This window comes from Chelon labrosus (genome assembly GCF_963514085.1).
Source record: "Chelon labrosus genome assembly, chromosome: 8".
Lineage (NCBI taxonomy): Eukaryota > Metazoa > Chordata > Actinopteri > Mugiliformes > Mugilidae > Chelon > Chelon labrosus.
The window spans coordinates 17783528-17800711 of NC_140358.1; the positions used below are offsets into that span (position 1 = coordinate 17783528).

Genomic DNA, 17184 nt, shown 5'->3' on the forward strand with positions numbered 1-17184 from the left:
TATGAAAAGCTCCCAGACAAAGAGCCTTCTGTGTTCCAACTGACCCCCCCTCACCCCCATCCTTCGTCTGCCTCGACGGCGCGAGAGAGAGAGTGAGTTAGAGAGGGAGAGAGCAAGAGAGAGGAGAGGTGAAAAAGGGGGAGGTGTGTGTGCGGAGTCGTAGGAACTGAAAAGGGGCCGTACACACCCTCACCGCCTCACACTGCCAGACCCACCGGAGTACAGGTGAGCGGCGTGACAAAGCCGGCACACACCAAACAGGAAGGAGCTCCGAATCCCGGAATTTTATCTGCCGCTGCGAAACTGTTGGTTTGCTGCAGACCTTTTTTTTTTTTCACCTGCGGCCTATTATCCTTTTATCTTTACGGGGTAAGACGCAATCTTTGTTTGGAGTGAAAAAAAAAGAGAGAAAGAGAGGAATGCAGCGAGCCGGAGAGGAGGAGAGGAGGGAAACTTTGCCTTTGTTTGAGTAGATGACAAACATCTGTGGCTGCTGTTTTCCTCTCGGTGCAGGCTGCAGGCTTGCAGGGGTGGGAGGCGGGGGCGGGGGGTCGGCTGGCTACATTAGCAGTGTGGTCACCGATATCCAGGCCTGTTGTCCCGACTGTGCAGGGCCTGCTGTGTCGCCAGGTTATAGACTTGAACTACAGTGTGTAACTTTAGAGGGTGTATCCAATTAAAGTCCTGGTTGGAGACTGCATTGACTTACATATATAAGTAATTGCTTCCTGTTAACACAACAGGTGAGGCCCATTAACTGCTTTACAGGGGAGCAACAGGAGGTTTTGTTCAGCCATAGATGAATTAGTAAATGATACCTCTTTGCTTTTGCTTTTGCTTTGACGGAGGATGCTTTGGAACCACAGAAAGACGCTTTGCTGAATGTCTAAATGTGAACAGCGTAACTCTGATAAGTCAAAACCGTTCAACTGATATTTCCTGCAGCGTTCCATAACGCCTTGGTGCATTTCACCGCTTTCAAAAGTGCTTTCTTCCTTTGATGCCTTAACAGTTTTCAGATTACGACTCTGATTGTTTCAGAACGTTCCTCCCTCTTGGCACAGGATCATACACACCTACTTCAAGTATTTATCTCCGCTTCTTGAATCTCTCCACCTGTGAGAGTAGGATGAGCAACACGAGGAGCAGACAGTTCATCACAAGCTTTTCCACTCTGTGATTTAAGACTTCACTCGCAGGAATCCTTTAAAAAAAAAAAAAAAAAAAAGACATTAGTGAACTTCACTGGAGACACTTCTTTGCTATGTTTTAGATGTCAGTCATCAGCCTGCACAAGCTGAGGCATGTTAACTATCACAGCCTGCAGAGGAATTATCAACCAGGAATGCCCAGTTTGGAGCGCTACCTAAAATTATTTTGTGGCGCTGCAGTGGCCCTTGAATGGCTCTTTGTCTGAGCAAGAGAGGGAGCAAAGGGCCCTGCTAATCAGCATTTACAGCCGGATGATTTGTGCGTGCCAAACTATAAAGTAACCAGACGAAAAGGCAAGAGATAGAAGACACATAGCAGCCCTGCCCCCCCCCCCCCCCCCCCCCCCCGAGGGCCTCCATCATAAAGCCTCGCCAGTCAACGTTGTGACCAGATGCTACGAGCTCGGTTACTGATATACTTTTAAGTCTTATGGTCGGCGGTATGCACGCTCACCTGACACTCACACATCTCGCGTACCTCGACACATGTGCGCCCAGAGCCGCTGATGATGTGCAGATGCCATACGTGAGGTTAAAATTCATGCAGCATGTGAGTTATTAGGCTGCTGACATGCTTTCTACAAGTCGACCATTGATGCAGATGTGTAATAAACGTGCTAGACAACGGCCATGGGGGACAAATGAATAATTACAGTTTGTGCAGCTGCCAGAGCAGCAACTTTTTTTTTTCTTTTTTTTTCCATCACTATGCGAGGCATGCTGCAGAAAGCTGCGGACAGATTTGCCGTCTGCATATGAATCCATTGACGATGTACAGGAACTCTGTGATTACACGCTGAAATGGCCTGCGGGGGCCCAGAGTGTAAATTATATCCTTGGTTTTGATCACGGAGGTCAGTGGGTGGCACAGGAAGACTGTGAGGGAGTGGAAGTCAAATGGGACAGGTAGGGACAGAAAAATATCTTTTGAACTTCAGAGTAACCAGAGGCAGAGTTGTGGCGACGGTGGTGCATGCCAAGTCGATAGGAGTGTGACAGGGAAGATATCACAAATGAATGTGGAAGAAACACAACACCCAAACAGTGTATTAACAAGCTGAGGCAAAAAAATAAAAAAAATAAATAAAAAAAAGGCAGCTGCACATTTTTATAGTCCACATGCTGGTGTTTTCTTTTCTGAGCCGGAGTCAAGTCTCCGTCTGGCACTTAATAAATATTTGGACTGGATCAAAGATCAAACCATATTTCATTCAGTCTGGTACATCGGTGTCAAGGCACATCCTCAACATGTGTTCACCCCTGTTCTCTATGATTACAGTGAATATTAAGACTTTGGAACGGCTAATGCAAAATGTCATAAACCCCGGCGTGTAAGTGGACCCAGTGAAATCTAAACTGAAAGGACAATGTCAGCTTCCAAATGAGATCCAGACTGATCTAAACATCACACATCTGGAGGAATCAAAGAGCCATTGTCAGAGTGTTTAAACAATACTTGCCTTCATCTCCTCTCACTCGACGCGATCACGCCAGTCAGTTCGTTCGTGCAGGATTTTGGCTTCTTTGCAGCAGAGGCAAAGAGGAGGCGGGAACGGTGTTTTGTTTGGGCTGATTGTGTTCGAGGGGTCGGTGAGCCGTCCTCCCACAGATTGTCATGACTCAGCTGTTGTTTCATTGAGCGTCTTCACGACAGTCTTCAGGACGCGCAGACAGGTTTGCAGTGCTTGCATACCGTAGCAGGAGACAAGCACGGTTGCTATGCCTGAGAGGAATCTCTTAAAAGGCATTTAAACACAATAATTAGTGTGTTTCTCTGCGCAGGCCTCCCGCTGAGTGTTACAGTCATGACTCAGAATCAAAAACAAATGCAACCCTGATCAGCTTCAAGGAGAGGCAAGTCTGATCACGGACAAGGATATGCAAACACCGGCTTATCACCACAGACTCTGCCAGCGGCCCTTATTAGCTTTGACATGACACCGCTGATCCAGTGAAATGCTTCGGGGGGATGAGAGGGGACATTCAGATCTCTACTTGTCTCTTCATACTGCGTGGAAATCTGCAATCTACATTCACTTTCCCAGTATGCTGTATCACATTACAAGCCCAGAGGCAGAGATGAGGCAGAAGATTTAATATAGATTTCCGTCACTCAAACCTGAATAAATTGTGACCTTCCATTCTTCTTTGGAGAGTTTATCACGCTCAGACTTTTATAAAGGCGTCCCCTCATTTCCGTCTCCGCCCTTTTAGTCAGACTGCAGTTCAAAGTGAGACGACGGGTCTTTTTCTTTAAAGAGATTTTGTTGTTGTCTCAAAAATGGACATACTGTAACTTGAGATACAGCATATGCTTTATGGAAGTTAACCAATTCGTCCAAAGTATTTTGAGTTGAGTAGAGTATAACAGAATATTACCACATTTGCAAACATCTGTAACAAAAGCATCAAGGATAATACTTTAAATTGTGCATGAAGCAGTGGGTTGATGCCCAAATGGAGTAATGAAGGAGACGTTGCATGCAAATCATTTGCACTTTTAACAAAACATTAGGATAAATTTTGCTGATGGTTTTGCACAACTTCATTTTAACTTGAACATTTCTCTTTTTTTTTTCGTAGGTGGTTCTGGACAAAAAAGGAGCAAAGTGATTAGATAATTGGCACTGACTTGCAATCCACTCATCCATCAGTTTAGCTACAGATTAAGTCGTTTTTTTGTTTGTGCTTGAAGGGTGGAGCTGTTGGATTCATGAGAAACCCTTCCAAAAGAAATAAGGACTTTCCTTCTCAAAACACATTTTTGTGAAAAAGCAGAGGAAAGAAACTGATTACCCTGCTCTCAGAGTCTGTATCTGGCTTTAATGTATGAGAATAAACACAGGAGACGAGAATAAAGCAGCCCTAATTCAAAGCTTTTGAACGCTGAACACAAACCAGGCTCTGAAATGACCTTTCCAAAGTGAAATGTTATTCCTCACATGCACCTAGCAGCAGGAAGCCGCCATATACACAGTTCCCCTTCGCGTCACCGTAGAGTTATGATCTCTGTGATAAAGGGCAGTTCCTTTTCTCCGAAAGAAAAGTAATCTGCGGGCTGGAGATTGGGATGCAGACAAAAAAGCATGTTTTGGTGACCAAAATAGAAAGGGAGGAAGGGGAACATCTGGGAAAGAAAAAAGGAGTATTGGAGAAATGCAAATAGGGAAGATTGGACTGTTTCTCAGCGCTCTTTGCCAGATTTTTTACAGAGCACCACAAACTTGTGCAATTTTCGTGGCAGTAGTCCATGGGAACTCATCCAAGGCACATCGGAGTTGACCCTCCTGGGAGGTCCTGTTATTCAGAGCAAAATACTTCATGAAGACCAGAGCAAGAGCACACTTCTTCCGTCAACTTTGGGCCGACTAAAGGAACACACTTGGACGGATTATTGCAGTGAGGAGAGCCATGACCGGAAGCAGTGACCTGGAAACCTGAGCAACCACGTCTCCCTGATCCTTTTTGTGTGTTCTCTTCAAACAAATTCGCTGCCTATCATTAAGGAGTAAGGCTTCCGGCTTCCGACTGGACTGACGTTTTCATCTTAGCGGGACAGACGTTCGAGCTGATGGCAACAGATATGGAGAAGGGACATACATCTGTCAGGAGAGGAGTGAGCTGGAGTCCAGGAGAGTCGAGGAAACCTCTCCTGCTAACTCAAGACATGCACACCCCCGGGACAGACTGCGACGCATCATGGGAGAAGACAGGATTCAACAAAGAACACATGAGCCGGAAAACAAGTAAGTGTTTGTTTATTTGCCATTTTCTGTCCTTATTTGGGAAGCCAAAGCAGCGACGACAACACGTATTGTTACTCCGTTACATCATAACACAGAAATGCGGCTGAGAGGTTAGCTCCCCATGCTGTTTTAATACTACACTGTGGCTTGCACTATAGTGTATCATTATCCCGGAAAATCTATGGCTGGGAAGGGCCGACAGCACAAAGAGAAAATAGGCAGTCTGGACTCGTCATTGCAACCTGACACAGTCAAATGCTCTGCGAAACATCTGTTTCCATAAAAATACAGGCTGCCGAAGCAGCAATGGAAATGCAATCATGAAGCATCACTGCGAAAGTGCCATCTTAATATACAACACAGCCCCTGACAATGATGGGATAGCGTAGAGGAAAAACAGTTTGGAAACTTTTTACTTGCGCAGCTCCCAAAGACGTAACAGAAAAAACCCACACACCTCAAAAACTCCAAAGCTTCTTGTTAAATATAACTATGGGAAAAACTGAAACAGAATTGAAAAGAAAGATTCTTTTTTCAAAGAGTAAAAAGAGATTGTGTTTTGTATCAGAAAGGTCACGGCCACCAAATAATTGCTCCTGATAAACATCTATAGCCTGTACTTCCAACACCCTTCCCATCACTCATTACTCACTAATTAGTTTCCTCAAATGGAACACACAGATCACCAAAAACAACACAAAGGCACTGACAGAGGCTGACTGCTCCTCTGCTGAGACCTTTTTTTCGTAACGCACCGAAGGAACAATGTGAGCGGCCGAGCTTGGTTTCCACCTCTGAGCTGGTCTTTTATTTCTCCCATGGGATGCACTGAGAGTTTAGCTCACATTCAGTCTGGTAAGATCCCAGGACCTCTGTTAATCCTCGTCTTTCCATACCGCTTCACACATCACCCACGGGGGCCTGTGCTGTCATCCCGCTCACCCCGCAGCCATCACCCGGAGAAAGATAACATCCGACAGGGTAATCTGACCTTTGATACATAAATGCAGGGTTGGCCCCCTGACTTAAATCCTGCTGCTGGGGAGGGAGGGGGGAGTTTTCCTGTCTGCTAACCCCCGTGCAGGGATGAGGGGATGGGACAGAGGGCAAAGATATGAGGTGGAGAAAGTTAGTGGTGGAGGTGGAAGAGAAAGGAGGGGGACAATATAATGTGGAGGTTCTTGCATCATTGTTCAGGGCTGAGTTTTGTCTCTACTGGAGGGCAGGAAATTCCTATCCTGCCCTTGCAGGTTGGAGTTTAGGGCCCAGAGAGTTCAAAGAGTCCAGACTCCTGGTTAGAGAGTATGCACAATAAACACACATGGCGAAACCCCAACAGACATGGAGGGCAGCAGAGGTCAGGTGGTGGAGCTCTTGAGTCTCAGCGGTCTAATCCATATAAACACAAGCCTGAGTATCTCTCGGTTGCACATGAAAGGCTCCGACAAGGGTCAGACACTTCCCTGCCATCAGAGGACGTTAGACAGAGATAAGCTGCTCAATACTTGCCATTGATTGGACACCTCTCCAAAAGTGTCAAAACAAAGAGTAGTCCCTGCACAGCTGCTGCCACATCGATACTTTCCCCGCAGAAGCTTTATTTTTTTCCTCCTCGCAGGCTCTGTTTTTATAATTAGTGAAAAGCTAGCGGAGGTGGCGGCGGCGCAGATTTGAAAAAGTGAAACGAAGCTGGAGGCTGAGTGACAGACGGCACAGCCTCCAGCTACAGAACCCCCCTCCCTTCTCCCCTCCCTGCCTGTCTGTGCGCTGGACTGCCGGAGAAAAAGAAATCCGATCCTGCGTCTAGCTCTAGAAAGGGGGTGTGAAGCTATCAGACGCAGTTAAATTGAAAACTCTGGTGGAAGTACTACAAAACAGCGGAGCTCTTGAGTTTTGACGTGAAAAAGGTAAGGGAATAAAGTGGAGACAGCAAGTTTGGCAAACTTTCTAAACATTACGGGGGTATTTTATAGTCTTGAAGTATGAGAGGAGCAACTTGAGCTTGTCTGTTTTTGTGGAGAAATGTGACTTGTTAGTGGCACTATGTTGTTTGTGTAGCAGACCATAGAAGTTTGTGTTATTTTTATATATACGTTCTCTTTAAATTACTGTGAATCTAACTGTAAAACTTGAGAATTTGAGGACAACGGGCGACAAAATCTACTCAAAGGAAGCATTAATAAAAAACATGCGTCTTGATCTCTCACTCGCACCTGCATGTTACTTGATAGCGGCGCTGACTCTCACTCAAGGTAGATGTTTACAGTGAGGACATTTCATTTCAAGCCTCCCTGCTCCGGTGTACTCGGGCAGAATGAATTATAAACAGTAAATAGCTAATAAAAGTCATCAGTGGGACCTGTGGTGCCGCACCCACTCATATTGACAATAATGACGGAAGGCGCTGACCGTACAGTAAGTACCTGTGTGATAGGTTCTCTGCAGTAGTCTATAAAAGATTGTGATTTGTGCCTATGCCAATAATGGTGAGAGGACTGTTTCTTTAAAGGGTTGTGTCATAATGCATTTAACCTTGATATACTGCCACAAATATGCAACGTGACTGATATATCTCCACTGGACGTCAGGTGGAGTGATTTAACCTGTTTGACACTGATGAATTCCTTTGCGGACAGAACCAGCATTGTCGCCAAGGGGTATCATTTTGTATATGGAAATGTACTGCACCGTTTATAATCCAAATGGGCCCTCTAGTGCATGTTTTATATATAAAAGTAATGAGATGTCAAACACATGCTCTTGAACTTTGTCTGGGCTCATGTAAAATGAACTCAAGGTGTACCTCACGAAGAGTTAATTCAATTACTCTGAGGGCAGACCTTAAGACTCCAAAATCAATGACAGATGCGCATTACTGCTTTTTACTGGAGGACTGATCATGTTAGCTTTATGCTCTGTGCCAGGAAAAAAAAAAACTGCATGTGGAATCAGCTCCATAGGACAGCTTTACAAGTGATTGATTTAAGCATGATTATTGTGATTGGCACATGATTACGTCAAATAATGTAGCTGTCTGGATCCATCACCTTATTAAGTGAGTGGAGCCGTGGCTGTGCCAGCTGTCTGAGAGACGTCCTGGAGGGACATGAAATATCTGAATTAGATGAATTATCTGCCAGATGTGTCACCAGAACGATTTCTTCTCCGTTAAATTGCTCATCAAAGAGTCTCTTACTTTTATTTTGTTTAAAAAATAGCACACATGCAGCTTGTTGAAGTATGACGTAGTCACCGTATATAAGATGGGCACACATAATTGTATAGTATGTTTATAGACGGCAATCAAAAAATGTCATTTTTGGAAGCTGTAGATTGTAAAAAGGGTCTATTAAGGGTTCGGGCTGCAGTATTGCACAAATTAACTCGAGGGAGAAACCAAAGGCATGCTGGAAGCACAAGCAGGGAGTTTTCTCAGCTCTGGAGGAATGCTCAGGGAGGGACTACTGCAGATGGCAGAGGAAATAGCTCCCTTGCCTGAAAAGGAGCTCTTAAGCTCAAAAAACAAACTATCAGTTCTGACACAGACATTTTGTTTTATCTTGTAATTTCAAGAAAAAACCTGGAGAATCAGTGTAAGACACAGACTGGCAACACTTTCCGTTGTGACTGTAGCGGACACTGACCTTGATCTTTTATTAACTTTAGTCAACGTGCCTCTGACTCTCTATTAACATGTTTATTTCACATGTTTCTCCACCCACGCCTCTGACCTCACTGTCTGCAGCTCTGGTCTGCTGAGTCAAATGTCCACAAAGTCTAATTTTTCTCGCTAGACTGGTTGGAATCAAACACACAGCAAAGAACAATCAAAACCATATGGCGCAGAAACAATTATGTGGTTTTTAGACAGAACATTAAATCCCTGACTTGTTAAAAATTTGTCCTTGTTGGTTCTCTCCATTTGTACATAAAAGCAGTTTTAAATAGATGCCTATGGTGTTGACCTGTATAGAAGCGCATTGCTAAGTCAAAGTTTCCCCTATTGTTGGTCAAGCATCTGTGTTAGACAAAGACAAAATCTCCAGTTTCTCGCACTGAACTTATTGTCCCTTTTCTCCCTGTCTGTGTCATTTTTAGATCTGACCAGAAGTGCCAGTTTATCAGAGAAGGAGCTTAAAGAAGCTCGTGTCAGGAGTCAGATCATTGCTGCTCAGCTCACCATACCTTCTAACTCCAGCTCCAGGGGCGTGCAGCTATTCAACCGGCGCAAGCAGAGAGTCAACGCCTTCACACTCAAAAGCTCTGGAGCGGGGTCAGAGGAGGACAAAGCTGAGAATGTGAAAACCGACTCCAACAAACTAACATGGGCAGAGAGGAGCAGTAAGGAAAAGGACAGAGACCTGAACTTGAAGAATAGAGCCACCAAGGCAGTCTTCTCGCCACCTGGAAGGGTGCATTCAGTAGGTGATATCATGGACGAACCAGGTGAGGATTTCCACAAAAAAGAAGACATGGAGGACAGTGTTATCCAGGAGAGACATTTTCTTCCTGTTAAGGAGGAGCATGAGGAAGAGGAAGAGGCAAGAGATGAAATCCATGAGGGTCTAGAGGGCAACGTCAAGCATGAGATTCCCCCGGGAAGTAATAACGCTGATCCAATCGTGACGGGACATGCTGAAGCAGAAGAAGGGATAAATGGGGGCCACACGGGGCCAGTCCCTGCTGGAAAGCTTCTTAATGGCTGTCACAGCACCTCTGGACCTGAGAGAGTGTCTTCACCTGCATCCAGTCAGACAAGAACCATCGTCAATAGAACTGCCAGGCCCTTTTTCTCACCACCCACAGTGAACCCTCCAGTGGCAGTCAGCCCTGTCATGGACATCCCCCCTCCTCCTTCCTACTCCACTCCTGCTCTCCCTGTTTGTACTGCACCCCAACCTGTAGTGTTCTCACCTCCACCGCCGCCTCCATCATATCCCACACCTCCTCTCCCAGCATTCACAAACCAGCCTCCACAGACCTACCACTCCAGTCCAGGCCCCATGTCTCCTGTCATGCCGATTTCCTCTCCACTGCCATCCAATTTTCCTGTTGCTCAGTACCCACCAATGCCCCATTATGGCCCCCCCACGGCCCCAAAACCCACCACGTTTGTTCCTCAGCCCACCACATTTGTTCCTCAACCTGCTGGAGAGATGAAGCCAATACCACCAATTAAAACAGGAATACTTGAGGAGGGCGCTGCCAGGAGGGCAAATAAAAAGTCAATGTTCACATTCAAAGAGAAGCCAGTGGTAGCTCCAAACCCTGAGCTGCTTTCTCTGGTTCAGGGGGTGGATGAAAGGAAGAAACATGGACACAGATCTGTTCCTGAACCAGCACCCGAAGAAGAGTTGATGGCCCTGGGTGCAGAGGCTTCCAACTTCCTTGCCAAGGAAGCGGACAAGGCAGAGGGAGCTAGCGCTCCAGAGTGGGCCTCTTGTCTCAAGAGCTCAAGAACCCAACCGAGGGCTGAGCACAGGCCAGAGCAGACCCTTACCAATGTGTCTGGAAAAGGTGCTGAACTATTTGCCAAGCGTCAGTCCAGGATGGAAAAATATGTTGTTGAGAATCAGAATGTAGGGCAAATTAGGTCTCCATCTCCCACAATGTCTCTGCCACCGTCTTGGGTTTACCCATCAAACATGCCTGGTAGGGTTAAGGCCATTGCCAAAAACTCTGACATGAGCGCTCAGCTGTCACAAAATCTAAAGGCCCAGCAAGCAGTCAAGCAAAAACCGAGGCCAAAAGCTGCAGTTCCAGAGCCAATCCCAGAGCCTCCTCCTTTGGAGAACGGCTGCTCCAAGATAGAGATGGATCTGTCAAGACATCGGCCCTACCAGCTTAACTCTTCTCTGTTCACCTTCAACCCAGTCAAGGACCCACTTAGTACTCTACCCAGAAGAGCACCACAGGCCAGCAATCTGATCACCACACAAACTTTGTCCAGACAGACTTCCTTACCGAACAAAACTCCCTCTCACTTCAGCACCCAATGCATGTCTCCTCAACTTCCCCTCAGCCCCACAGGAGGACCTGAGTATCCACCAAATCCAGCTTTTGGGAACCAAAGGATCAGTTCTCCTATGTCGGCCTTTTCTCCAGAGCGAGTGGCGTCTCCTCGGTCGGGAGCACAGGCACCAAGGCCCACATTTTCTGCCAAGAAGGCAGGGATTGCACCACAGGTGTGGAGACCCTCACTGTACCATTTCTAGAAAATTGGGATTATTATTAGAGATTAAACATGTGGCTGAAAAACAGAAACTGATTTAGTAGGGTTTAATGCACCTTTTGCTTGACTTGTGCCTTCTTCTTCTTCTTCTTCTTCTTCTTCTTCTTGTGCCTTTTCTTAGTCCTATCTCTTGCAATGTAAATATATACCAGAGTGAAATATTTTTCTGTATGAAATGTAATAATACTCACATTAATCATAAAACGTCTGACCAGACCTTGTTTGCATCTCACAGGAATGTTTAAGTAAGTGCATCCTAAATATTTAGTGGCATAAAAATTGCATATTTTCCACAGTAACATTATCCTAACACCGGAAAATAAAAAGAGTGTCTTGCTGGATTCACAATCAGCTGCCATTCCCAATGTCTCTAAGCACTCCTACATTTTCAGTACATTTTAAAATATGATGAGAAACAACCTCACAGTTTTTTCCACTGAGTGCTTCTGTTTCACAAAGCACTTTAACAGATGGGCTAGCATCTGCTTTATGATCTGGGATTTGCAATTTAATGCTGTTTACTGACATGAAAGTTGCAGCATGAGAACTCCTTTTACCTCTTTATGTCTTCGGGGTAATTTACTCTGCTTTCTAGCGTTTTCTGCCTAAATTTATGGTGTGGGCTTGGATTCATTGGTGTTTCAAAACAGTAGGCGGCAATTCTATCATGGACTCACCCTTATTGTTTTCAGGACTTTAAAGCAGTAATTCCACCATCAATCTCTGTTATTTCAGACTATAGGGTTTGTGTGTTTCATTTCATGATCCTTGAGTCAGTGCTGTCTTCTTCTGTTATCCTGTCTTTCTGTTTTTTTTCCCCCTGCAAGACTGAATCTTTCCTTCTCTGATTAAAGCTTTATGCTAACACTCTACAGTGACCTCTTTCTCTTTTTTTCTAATTTCCTGACTTCACTGGTTTCTTTCAGCCATCAGTTTCAATGTGAAGTGTTTGATGTTTCACTTTCTGCCTTTTGTGAAGTCACGGTGAATGATTGAATGTGCAAATGAATTTTATGGCTCTTTTAAGGACACTGATAATAAGGAGGCTGATCTATTTATGAACACATTTATAGTTCTGACATAACTCGCTATTATAACAGATTATTATTACACTTACATAAGAAAATTTAGTTTGTTCATGTTAAGACCTGAACCTTCACTGGGTCTTGTTGGTCTTGAGGGGTTCAGACATCGAGACAAAAGTTATAACCCTTGACCGCTACCTTTTTTCTTCCAATATGACCACTGACATTCATCTTAAAAGACTATAACTTCTCAGGAAAATTAGCCCAGCAGTTTAGCTCATAAAACTACACGCTGGCATCATATTATTATCTTGAGCAGAGATAGTTATCTCTTAATTATTATGGCCATAAGATGGAATGCAACCTTTGCTTCAGTCGAGTAACTTCATATCCCTGCAAAGGTTAACCACCTCGGGAAAGCCAGATGACAGTAACCTGAGAGAGACACTAAAGACTGAACCTGCATGTGTTTGTAGGAGGGGGTACTCCTGACCTGAATGCTACCGGAGCTGAACACATAAACACAATTCTGTCAAAACAGATTTGATCATAATTTTAAACTGGTCTCATGGACTTGTTTGAGCAAACCACAGTAAAACGGTCAAGGAGATTTACTTATTCCAGACTTGTACTATGATATAGTGTGTCAGAAATCTACGTGTTGCAATTTTCTATGCATGTTTTTCAAATGTTTTAAAATCATTTTTATTATGGTCCAACAGACATCCAAGGAGCCCTCATCTGATGAAATTCCTTGTGAGACACCCACACCAACCAGGACACCCAGCCTCACCAGACGTTTCAGCACCCCAGAAGGCCCGGCCACTGGAACCTGGACTTCCAGCCGCCAAACAAACAACCCTTCCACCACCGTCTCCAGCTCTATCCGCTCAGTCACTTCCCCTGTATCGTCTCCCAGTAGTACAAGATGCCAGTCCCCTATGGCCAGTCAGAATATCAAATTTTCCACAGTTTCCTCCACTTCCACACCCAGACCCTCCCAAACATCTACAGCCAACTCTTCAAGCTCTCCTTGGGGTTCGAGATGTCAGTCCCCAATGGTCAGCCAGACCTCCAACACTTCCTCCCTTCCTGGATTCAGACCCTCCCAAACTTCTGCCACTGCTTCCCCTCTCTCTCCTCCTTGGAGTGCGAGGTGCCAGTCTCCAGGGGTAAACCAAAATAACAAGTCTCCCTTTGCCGTTTCCTTTTCTTCACCCAAACCTCCCCAAACATCTACAGCCACTTCCTCACGCTCTCCACCTTGGGGATCAAGAAGTCAGTCCCCAGTGGTGAGTCAGAGTACCCCAGCTTCCACCATGTCCCCTGGTCCTACATCAAGACTATCCCACACATCTACAGCCACTTTTCCACACTCACCTTCTTGGGGGTCAAGATGTCAGTCGCCATTGGTGAGCCACAATTCCCAGTCTTCAGGCACTTCCCTTTCTGCAACCAGACCCTCCCAAACATCTTCAGCCACATCTCCTGTCTCGGCTCCTTGGGGTTCACGATCTCAGTCACCTTCATCCTTTCAGACCAGTTTGTCCTTACCTGCCACTAAGCCTCAGTACACATTGTCTGCCACCTCCTCTCCTGTTCTCCCACCCAAAGACAGTCGCTGCATGTCCCCCATTGTTAATACCCAAGACTCTAAAGCCAACCATCGCCTACTGGCCAAGAATATCATCAATGCAGCCAAACGTAAAAACAGCCCCTCCCCTGGCGCACTAAGCGGTCACAGTCTCCCCATCTCACCTCTGGGAAACTCCCACCATGGCTACGACTGTCACAAGCCACCAATGAGTCCCTTTCAGTCGCGGGCGCTGGGTGTGCAGTCCCCTACTTTCACCAGCCCTCCTCCCACTCCCACTCAGAGAATCTGCTCACCTGTGAGGCTCTACAACACACGCTCACTAACCGACTCTGATGCTTCCGTTGAGTCTGAAGATTCAGGCCTCCGGTCGCCCGGCCTGCAGTCCTACAACACGTGTCCCCGCGGTTGGGGTGGCAGCCTGAGGGTGAAGAGACCCTCACAGGTCTCCTCAGACCTGTGAGGGTGTTACTGGATGTTAATTGAAGCAAACATTTGGGGCATTGGATCAACCAGTAAAAGCCTTTCTGTAACCGTCATTGCTGATCCTAGACAATGGTAAATGTTGTAGCAAGGTAGTTTTAGTATTTTATATGACTCCACATTCATAGTATGGCATGGACTGACAAGAACAAGCTTTTTACAAAACGCATTTGCTGTGGCTTGTACGCTTCTTACATTCCAAAAACACCTAAAAAATACAAAGATATCTGAAATCACTTTTAATAAATATTGTATTTTTCACACCCTCATATTAATTATACACGATGCACAATCACTACTACAGTTAAACAGTGTTCAACGGAGAATCAGTTTGAAATGTTATTTAGGAATTACTATTGTATTTGCTGGTTTGATGCAAGATAAAAGAGAAGAGAGCTAAGCATTTTAAGGCGTAGAAGGGACACATGCAGTAATATGTAAATACACAGCTCCATGGACTATACAGCGTTTGGATTGTGGCATTCTCATCGTTTTTCATTAGTAATTGCTAAAATGTACTCATACAGGGAACAGACAATGAATACTGATTTATCCAATACTGGGCGAAATGAGTTGACATCGTTTTGCCTCACCAGCGACACAGTGGTAGGTGGGACACATGCTGTTCACATTATCACACATGGTGAAGGGGTTCACCGCAGTTTATTATCCATTGTAACCGATATAAAGTAAATCATATGCATAATTATCGCAGTGCAATAACCAGTTTAACACAGTGTATATATGCTGCTCTAAGTACTGAATTTGCTAAAATGAATGTAAGCTTAACAAACAGACGGACAAAGAAAGACAGGAAAAAGGGAGTGTTGAACATGAAGAGTGAATATGAGGGGGTGAGATGAGGCATTGATGATGGATCTGACTATGCAAATACCGTTTCCATGTTTCAGGAGACGAATTTCAAAGTTTGTTGTTGTTTTTGCTGACCACGAACAGTCCTGAGGAATAGACCAAAGTGTATTGTATTGTGCAAAAGGCCTGTTTGTATGTGGTTGAGAAGAAGGTGCAAGATATTGTTGTTAGATTTCCACTCGGGGGAAAAAAAGAGGGTTAGATGAATGTTGTATGTTGAAAAGCGTGAACAGACGATCAGAGGAATCAATGATATGTATTTCAAATGCATATAAAACTTTGTATGTACATTCACTTTAACTTCTAAAGTTTCTTTTTATACTTGATTTGCACTCCTGTTCATTCCACTCTGGTGACGAAGTTGGGATTGTTTCAAACTTGATTTCACAATTAACCAGCAAATGTACTGTAAAAAAAAATTGAACCGTGATGGTGGAGATCAGCTGGATCTGTGATGGCTGCCAGAACTAACTTTCTGTTTCAAGTTCCCACCTTGCCCAGTCCTGCACCTGCACAACAGATCACTCCTCTATTCCCTGGCATGCAGGCCAAAAGCATCAGCACATTTCTAAATATTTACTCTGTCTTTTGAGTGACAGGGACTCCTGCTACATGGTGATCTGGCTCCTTCAGCGGGACTATCGCTGTCATGGATTGGTTTCAGCGTCTGAACACACTGCAGATGTTGGCAGGTTTTTTGGTTCTGTGACTGCATGCCTGCATTGTATTCATATAACTCATGTTGCATTTCATACCTGTATGATTTCTGAATAAAAACAATGATGGCACACCAATATTAGTTTTTGTTTGTCTGTTATTTTCCTTCCTAGCAACATGCATATAAAATACTGCGACTATGAATAATAAAACAAGCTGGATGCACAACAATTACACTCAAAATAGTGTCTTTATTATGTCTTCATTCTTTATTTAAGTAGTATTGAATAATAAAGTATGCAGCTATGCAACATATGTAAGGACCACAGTAATCCTGCACAGTGCCACCTAAACAAGGATTCATATTTCATTTGGCCACTTAAAGGCACTTCAACAGCCCCTTAAAACTGTAGAGTAATGCAGCTACAGCTCACAGACTAATAGTTCAATTATCCAGTTTTAAGTTATAGTGAGAACAATCTGCAAGTAGAGGCCGGAAATAATTAACTTTGATGCTTTTATGCTGTTTACCGGTGGATATTATCACAAGTTGTTTACTGCACACAGCAATAACACATGTCTTATCAACCGCCACATTTGTAGGGTTGTTTCTTTGGTTTTACAGTCTTGTGTTGTGTTCACGTTCAACACAGTCTACCGCATATTTGTGGTGATAGTTAGTTCGCTGGCATGACCCGAACAGCAGCACCCGGAGGTGAAAAGCAAACTAAAGTTACAATTATCCCAAGTTCATAGACTGCCATCTGTAGGACTCTAGACAGAAGTTCAAATGAGGAAACGCTGCTGAAACAGACACTGCACTGTGCATCTGCTTCTCTGAATATTTCAAAACATTTCACACTCCTTTTCAATAATATATCAGGGTTTATCCTGCTGGAAATTTCATCTTTTTCTAAACTCTTTTGTCAAGTTTCAAACACTTCGTAGAATAAAACAAGTTATAAATATCAATGTCTTCGAAAAACAGACGTGGTACAGAAACAATCACTACAGAAAGGGAGAGTATAAATGTATCTAACTCTCTAGGCTGACCCCTAGGCTATGTATTAAAAAAAAAAGAAAAGTGAATTGAGTGTAAAGGCAGTAAATACATAAAAAGGTGAGGGAGACAGTCAGCTTCACTGAGGTAGATTAACGAACTGCAGAGTTTTGATATGACAGAAGATATATAATATGTTAAAAACTTATCAGTGGACCCACATAAAGTGCATTTTATTGAATCCCAAAAACATATTTGACTCAAGACTCTCAGCTAAATAGTGTGAGCCGTCTGGGCTAATAGGGTCAGGAAGGCTGTGAGGTCTACATTAACTTTTCGGGGAGTAATTGCAACTTGGATCAT

At 44.4% G+C, this 17184-nt stretch overlaps 1 protein-coding gene across 1 annotated transcript; it reads left to right on the top strand.

Moving 5' to 3' along the window:
- The first annotated feature begins 231 nt into the window (after positions 1–231).
- Positions 232–16083, top strand: synpo (synaptopodin). The gene is made up of 4 exons (XM_084549702.1): positions 232–369; positions 3795–4957; positions 9056–11142; positions 12937–16083. Exons 2-4 carry the CDS (start codon positions 4783–4785, stop codon positions 14269–14271), a joined length of 3597 nt encoding a protein of 1198 aa, XP_084405828.1. The 5' UTR covers positions 232–369; positions 3795–4782; the 3' UTR covers positions 14272–16083.
- The last annotated feature ends 1101 nt before the right edge of the window (positions 16084–17184 follow it).

Bases quoted from the DNA above. Each gene is read 5' to 3' on its own strand.
- synpo (XM_084549702.1), top strand. From the start codon at position 4,783: ATGGCAACAGATATGGAGAAGGGACATACATCTGTCAGGAGAGGAGTG. The intron at 4,958-9,055 runs GTAAGTGTTTGT...TGTCATTTTTAG, and splicing joins ACACATGAGCCGGAAAACAA to ATCTGACCAGAAGTGCCAGT. The intron at 11,143-12,936 runs GTGTGGAGACCC...ATGGTCCAACAG, and splicing joins AGGCAGGGATTGCACCACAG to ACATCCAAGGAGCCCTCATC.